The sequence below is a fragment of the Triticum dicoccoides genome, chromosome 3A (assembly GCF_002162155.2).
Source record: "Triticum dicoccoides isolate Atlit2015 ecotype Zavitan chromosome 3A, WEW_v2.0, whole genome shotgun sequence".
Lineage (NCBI taxonomy): Eukaryota > Viridiplantae > Streptophyta > Magnoliopsida > Poales > Poaceae > Triticum > Triticum dicoccoides.
Genome location: NC_041384.1, coordinates 608596082 through 608603754, shown reverse-complemented (window position 1 = coordinate 608603754; position 7673 = coordinate 608596082). Strand labels below are relative to the sequence as shown.

Sequence of the window (7673 nt, the reverse complement as noted above, 5' to 3'; positions counted from 1 at the left end):
TAAGGAAAATGTTTAAAAACAACCGGATGACCCCACTCGATTGTAAGCCCCCTCAAGCGAACGACACGTGTCCCCTACTGGCCCACCCACCGCTTTCTCCTCGTAGCGTTATTTTCACGGGAAAGCTCACGTCCACAAGTTTTTCTTCTTACAGGCCTTCTTCTTCCTCCGGTGGTGCTACCTCTCCCGACCACCGCCGCCGTTACACACGACTGCTATTACCCTGCTACCTCTTCCAAAAGACACGCTGCAAACTCCTTGTCGCTGACCACCGTCACCCGTTGCCGTATAGCCCGCCCCAACACTGATATTGCCCCTGCTACCTCTCCAAAAAAGCAACATCCATGGAGATCAGCTAGGCGAGCACGGTGTGCTGCAATTGATCAGCGCCTCCGTCCGTGGCTGCCGACGCTACGACGGAGCATCGCGCGCGCCCATCGCTGCTGCATTGGAGCATCGTCGGCATTGTGATGATGACTGCGACGGCCATGGCGGTTGTAACTCCAGCGCTGCACTGGAGCTTCGCCGATGCCGAGACGACGACCACGACGGGCCGGCCATGGCGTTGCAACTCCGACGCTGCAATGGAGCTTCGCCGAGCTGCTGCCCTCACCCTGTAGGTTTTGCCGCACCGGCGCTACGATGGAGCTTCGCCAGTGCTGCGACGACAGCAGGCGATGCTGCAATGAAGCTTCACCGGAGTTCTAATGAAGCTTCGCTGGTGCGTCAATGAAGCTTCGCCAAAGCTCATCGGCGATGCATCCAAGTTTCTTCGCCACGCTCGGTGTTGCTATGGAGCAGCACCCGATGGCTTCGATGGTGTGATGCAGCGGTTGCCGACGACTCTTGGAGCTGCGATGCAGCAATTGCCGGCGGCTCCAGTGACGCGAGGTCGCCGACGCAAGGTCGCCGACGCAAGGTGCCAGGAGGGGTGCTGTCCTGCTTTGCATCAGGCGGCGTTGCTCTGTATCAGAATCAGATGGATAGGGATTAGAGAAGAAAGGCCAAGCCTGTGGTGACTCGATCAAACGGCCATCGGTGCAGGATCGAACGGCTAGCTGGCATCCGCCTGATTTGTAGCAGGCGCCAAAGAGTAAACCAGAACTAGAATCCAAAAGAAAAACGCTCAACCTCGTTAAACACCGCCACGTGTACACCTGGCCCGACCACAAACACGAGACGCCGTCGCCCTCCGCCGCCGCAAATCAAACCGTCGTCTCGTCTCGTCTCGCCACTCCGTCCTTCACACTTCACACGGACCGCACCGACCCGCGAGAGAAAAGGAGAAAAGAGGAAGAATCGGTCGTACGATCGCGCGGCCGAAACCCTAGGCCGCAGCCCCCCTCCCATGCCCTCGCCGCCGCCGCCATGAGCCTCTCCGCCCTCTCCCGCGCGCTCGCGCGCTCCTCCCGGTCGCGCCAGGTCTCTCTCTCTCTCTCTCTCTCTCTCTCTCTCTCTCTCTCTCTCTCCGGCGGCTCCGGGTGCATCGGCTCACGGTGTGCAATGTTCGGTCCCCCTAGGGTTATCTGCTCGGGGGCCATGGCGTGTTCCGCGCGCCGCTGCCTTCGCCTTCGCCGTCGCCGTCGCCGCTGCTGCCCGGCGGTGAGGGCGCCGGTCTGCGGCTCGTGCGTCGCTACCTGACGTCCGCTCCGGGGAGCCGGGCTGCGGCGGCCAACGGGGCCGGGAAGGTCCGGGGCGGGAGGTCCCTGCTCGCCAACTCGCAGGCCCGGCGGCTGTTCTCCGACCAGTCGAAAAAGAGTAAGCTTTCTTCCCTGTTTTGGTGTTCCTTTGATCCGCTTTGTCGGTGGCTGTGTTGATGATGCGCCCCTTGATGGTTCAGATTTCCCCAAGGAGAAGGAGGTGCCGAAAGGGGATGGGAGCAACAAGTCTGAATCGAAGAGTATGTTTTGATTCTGAGTTTGCATTCCACAGTGTTTTTGTAGTTTGGGAAATCCATGGAGTTGTCTATGGAACCTATTTTCCTGTCTCTTATACATAGCCTTGTTATTGCCTTCTGCTTCTCCTAATAGAATGTGCAATGGTTCTGCCGTGCATTTGAAAAAAAAGTTGAGGGATTTTGCAAGACAAATCCAGTTTCATCATTATCCTCATATAGCCAGTATGTATACTTTCACATATACTAATGGTCAAAGTCTTAAAAAATTGACTGCTTGGATCCCATGTCTTGCCCTTTTGGGCAGAGGGGATATATACTCATAATGTAAGACGTTTTTTGACACTATACTAGAGTCAAAAAACGTCTTACATTATGGGACGGAGGGAGTAGGATATAGCTTTAGCTAGTCTTTCAGTGTTAAGTGCCACATCTGCTTGTAGTTTGCCTAAAAAATGAGTGTGCCATCATGAACATGTACAAATGTGCCTGCAAGTTTGCAGCTTTTCACGCGGTTGTGTGCATTTGGTCCTTTTAACTTGGCGTGCCGGGCCATGCACTAATGTTGTTGCTTCCTCTGTGCACTATGCAGATGAACCCAGTTCAGGTGGTCAGCCAAACGTCCAGCAGAAACTTCTGAAGCTATTCCAGGACTCTATTGGTCCTGTATTCCTTCTTGGCCTATTACTGGCAACATTATCGGGTTCATCGGAGAAGGAGGTACTCTGTTTATACAATAATAATAGTCATTGCCAGTTTGGTTAATTGTGTTGGTCACCTGATCTCTTCTGCATAGACATCTGAAAAGAGTTGGTTCATTTAAATGTGGTGTGTACATTATTTGAATATGGAAATTGCTTCAGAATCCAGTTGAGTGGTGCCAGGTGGTTGTATAAATGATTAAACTCTTTTGAAAAAAATATTGGTGGTGTGATCTAGCTAAGAGGTAGAGAAAACATGTGCTTTTCCTTTAGATGTTCTTAGTATATGGTATTTCTCTAATGTCTATCAGTTACTAATGTTACTGAAAAGAGGTAACTTCATAGTCGCACCCAAATATTCGATTCCTTGCAGCTTGCCACAAATACACCCCAGTAGTTCACAACTGATGACATATCTTACTACCCCAGTTATTAATATTGCTTAATGGCATTGCTACCATGCGCTTTATATTTTATTATTTTCAGTCTCTAAGATACTGTACCTCCTGCCGTCCTGGTAACACCTGATATGATAGATCTTTATTAATCGATAGTTTCATATCTGTTGCATTTTTGATATACAGGATGTAGTTTCTTTTACTAGTCCACTATAACTCATAAGGCCCATTTGCTTCTAACTCTTGCAGATAAGCTTTCAAGAATTTAAGAACAAGCTTTTAGAACCTGGGTTAGTTGACCGCATCGTTGTTATAAACAAGACAGTTGCAAAAGTTCATGTCAGAAGTTCACCCTCGACCAAGCAAAACCAGCATAATGATACAAGTATTACTACCAGTCATCTTCCTGGTCAAGAGGCTCCTAGCAAATACAAGTATTACTTTAACATTGGAAGTGTTGATTCTTTCGAAGAGAAGTTAGAAGAGGCTCAGGAAGCATTGGGGATAGATCGACATGATTACATCCCTGTGATTTATGCTGATAAGATAAGCTGGTTCCAGGAAATCATGAAGTTTGCCCCGACACTTTTCATTGTTGGCTTGCTATATGTGGTGGGGAGAAAGATGTCGATTAGTATTGGTAGTGGTTCTGGGCAAGGAGGCCGTAGTATTTTCAGTATTGGAAAAGCTCAAGTGACAAAGATGGATAAAAACTCCAAAAACAAGGTTAGTTTTTGTGTCTGCTGCTTTGTTCCATCGCTAATTTGATGTAATCTGGAAGATTATTTCTTGCTTCCATTGTATAGTAAAGGAGCTTTGACTGGGTTCATCATTGCAAAGCAACAGCAAAGCTGAGCTCAAGTAATCCTTTTTTTTGGTATACTGCAGGTTTTCTTTAAGGATGTAGCTGGTTGTGATGAAGCTAAACAAGAAATCATGGAATTTGTTCATTTCCTGAAAAATCCTGACAAATATGAAGCACTGGGAGCTAAAATACCGAAGGGTGCTCTTCTTTGTGGACCCCCTGGCACAGGAAAGACTCTCCTTGCTAAAGCTACTGCTGGAGAGTCTGGTGTACCGTTCTTGTCTATATCTGGTTCAGACTTCTTGGAAATGTTTGTTGGTGTTGGACCATCCAGGGTGAGAGGCTTATTTCAAGAAGCTCGGGAATGTGCACCTAGTATTGTATTTATTGATGAAATTGATGCAATTGGTCGTGCAAGAGGCCGTGGAGGGTATTCTGGTGGGAACAGTGAGCGTGAAAATACGTTGAATCAGTTGCTTGTAGAGATGGATGGGTTTGGAACAACAGCTGGGGTAGTTGTACTTGCAGGCACAAATAGACCTGACATCCTGGATAAGGCTTTGCTAAGACCAGGAAGATTTGATCGTCAGATAAGTATTGATAGGCCAGACATAAATGGCCGTGAACAAATATTCCGCATCTACCTTGCAAAGCTAAAACTGGATAAGGAGCCGTCGTTCTATTCACAAAGATTAGCTGCGCTGACACCTGGATTTGCTGGAGCAGATATTGCCAATATCTGTAACGAGGCTGCTCTAATTACTGCAAGAAGAGATGAGAAGCTGATTACAATGCAGCATTTTGAATCTGCAATTGATAGGGTAATTGGAGGCTTGGAGAAGAAAAATACGGTAAGATTCCATTTATCTCCAATCCAGTAGTTAAGTTAATCTCGCTGTATCTACTGTCCAGTGTAAATAATACTCCAACACTGGATGCAGCTAGTGGAAGGCATACCTTTCTTGATACGATGTGACTGTTAATTGAACTATAGATAAATGGACATATGGTACTGGTATCCATATTCTTAACTATGTACTTATTGATCTGTGTGTAGGTCATTAGCAAACTGGAGTGTCGAACCGTTGCTTACCATGAATCTGGTCATGCTGTTGCTGGATGGTTTTTGGAGCATGCAGAGCCACTCCTTAAAGTTACAATTGTACCTCGTGGAACAGCTGCTTTAGGCTTTGCCCAGTACGTACCAAGTGAGAATCTTTTGATGACAAAAGAACAGTTTTTTGACAGGACATGCATGACCCTAGGTGGCCGAGCCGCTGAGGAGGTAACACAACATCTCATAGATCCCTTGCTTGTATAGCCGAGTTTTGTTGTCGTAGCAAACTAGCGAGTGGCATAATTGTTTTTTCCTCCCCAGGTTTTGATTGGGAAGATCTCGACTGGTGCTCAGAATGATCTGGAGAAAGTTACTAAAATGACTTACGAGCAGGTTGCAGTATATGGCTTCAGTGAAAAGGTTGGGCTCGTATCTTTCCCTCAAAGGTATGATGGTTTTGGAATGGACAAGCCATATAGCGGGCAGACAGCATCCATGATTGACACTGAGGTGAGGGAATTGGTTGCCAAGGCCTACAACACCACTACTGAGCTGATAAGGAAGCACAAGGACAAAGTTGCCCAAGTTGCAGAGCTGTTGCTTGAGAAGGAGGTCCTCCATCAGGATGATCTGGTCCGGGTTCTAGGGGAGCGCCCATTCAAGCCAGACGAGCCAACAAATTATGATCGCTTCAAACAAGGTTTCATGGATTCTGAGGACAGTAAGAGTGCTGAAGTCGACCCATCATCATCCGTTGGCGAGGCAGTGCCAACATAACTTGGACAACACCGCATTACGCTGCACATAAAGATTTGGTAACTTTATTTGGCATGGCTGTATAAATGAATGCCTTTGTCAAGCCCTAGACTCCTATTTTGCTAATCGAGACGGCGTCGACTCTCCGCTGCTTACCCTGCAATTGGCACCACAAAAGGCCATGAGATTTTTCCTTGAATCCTGTTACCCAGCTCTGCTGTTGAAAAACCTGTGTTTCTGCGGCACTGTGGGCTAGCCAGAATGTTTTGCCCTGTTTCTTTTCCTCTGTAGTTTCGCTTCTTTGCATGACAATGGCAATTTGTTGGAGCAATGAATCAAGCAAATTACTAACCAGTGTTTCTTTCATGAACTGCACTGATATCATACAACTGCGTGCATGCAATTCTTGAACGTGTCAATACCAGACTAGAAGTAGAAGGTACACGACTCGTGCAAAGATTTCGTAAATCTGCTTGTCATGGCAAGCTGTATAAATGAATGCCTTTGTAAGCCCTTTGCTGATCGAAAACGCCGTCGACTTTCCGTAGGTGATCCTCTATCTAGTCAAAAAATCAATTCACTACCTTCCCCTGCAGTCGGTACGGCAAAATGCCATGATATTTCCTTGGATCTTTTTATTATGCGCTCTGCTGATGAAAAACAGGTGTTCCAGCTAGCCTGAATATTTTGCCCTGTTCGTTTTCCTTTGTAGTTTCACTCTTGCATGACGACGACGGCAATTTGTTGGAGAAATGAATCAAGACGGTTACTGGCCTATTATATTAATCAAGGAGAGAATAGAGTTACTAGTTTGTTTTACAATACGACACATGGATGGGCCAGTGTCAATTTGCTGGAGAAGCGAACGGAACAGCGTTTCTTGCGTCAACTGCAATGGAATGCCAGACCTGCAACAATCCTTTCATGTACGTAGTGTCAACTTTGAAGTAGCAGTAGTTGGGACGATTCACGACGCGGATTCATCACCAGAAAAGCGCCCTCGACCGAAAGCGCCGGACGCCGCCGTGCCGGGCACAAAACCTGCACGCTCGTGTGACAATCCAAGAATGGTCGTCCTGCGTATACTCCCTCCGTTCTTGAAAGAATGTACTTTCAACTTTGTTGGAGAGTCAAACTGTTTGAAAGTTTGATCAAGTTTGTGCAAAAATATATCAATATTTGTGAAACCAAATAGGTATATAATGAAAATATATTATATCGTAAATTGAATGTTACTAATTTGACGGCATAAATATTAATGTATTATTGTATAAATACAGTCAAACATAAAAAAGTTTGACTTTTCAAAAAAGTTGAAAGTACACTCTTTGAAGAAGGAAGAGAGTATGTGTAAATACACACGCCAAAATGAGAGACCATACAAGTGCCTAGGATCACGCGGGAGCAGTGCACATTGCAGCCATGTGTAGTGGGCAGCAACCCATCGGATCTGAAAGGGAAGTAAAGCAGCGTAGGAGGCGATGAGGTTGGGTCGGGCATCCTTCTCTTCCTTTGGAGACTTGCTGCGGAAAAGAAGATGGATGAACAGTTCGAGCACAACGCTAAACCCCCACCCCCAACCAACCAACCTGCCCGCCTTGAAATCCATGAATCTCCCCAGCCAGTTCCACGACATAGTCGCCTTCAGACTAGTCACAATGAAAGTAACTTAACTAGTAGCATCATACATTTCAATATAAAATTGCTTATGTGACATCTAATTAATGAGGAGAGAATGATTTGTGGTAACTTAGCTAGTTACTGTAACATCACACATTTCAAGACATAATGAGTCTATAGCCTAATAAATGAACTCTTTCATGATATCACTCATATGTTACTACCCACTATGGAGGTAGTAACATAGACTAGTAACATCGGCAAGTTAGTACTCTATGTTACTCTCCACTGTGAGCAGTCTCATAGTTAATAGTGTTGTATGTATGGTAACATAAATGTCTTCATTTATTACTTTATAGACTTATTTTGCATTGGGAAGCACTATATGATGGTAATATATTATATTACTCTATTTATCTCTCTCCTCATTAACTACTTGTCA

At 46.1% G+C, this 7673-nt stretch overlaps 1 protein-coding gene across 1 annotated transcript; it reads left to right on the top strand.

Annotated features, from left to right (window-relative positions):
- The first annotated feature begins 1239 nt into the window (after nt 1-1239).
- Nucleotides 1240-5981, top strand: LOC119269557 (ATP-dependent zinc metalloprotease FTSH 3, mitochondrial-like). Its single transcript, XM_037551414.1, has 8 exons — nt 1240-1422; nt 1521-1758; nt 1841-1900; nt 2487-2614; nt 3243-3719; nt 3882-4649; nt 4856-5083; nt 5177-5981. Exons 1-8 carry the CDS (start codon nt 1369-1371, stop codon nt 5630-5632), a joined length of 2409 nt encoding a protein of 802 aa, XP_037407311.1. The 5' UTR covers nt 1240-1368; the 3' UTR covers nt 5633-5981.
- Nucleotides 5982-7673: the final 1692 nt, after the last annotated feature.

Excerpts from the sequence above, each read along its gene's own strand:
- LOC119269557 (XM_037551414.1), top strand. The coding sequence starts at position 1,369 with ATGAGCCTCTCCGCCCTCTCCCGCGCGCTCGCGCGCTCCTCCCGGTCG. Across the intron at positions 1,759-1,840 it reads CTCCGACCAGTCGAAAAAGA|ATTTCCCCAAGGAGAAGGAG; the intron begins GTAAGCTTTCTT and ends TTGATGGTTCAG. Across the intron at positions 3,720-3,881 it reads ATAAAAACTCCAAAAACAAG|GTTTTCTTTAAGGATGTAGC; the intron begins GTTAGTTTTTGT and ends GGTATACTGCAG.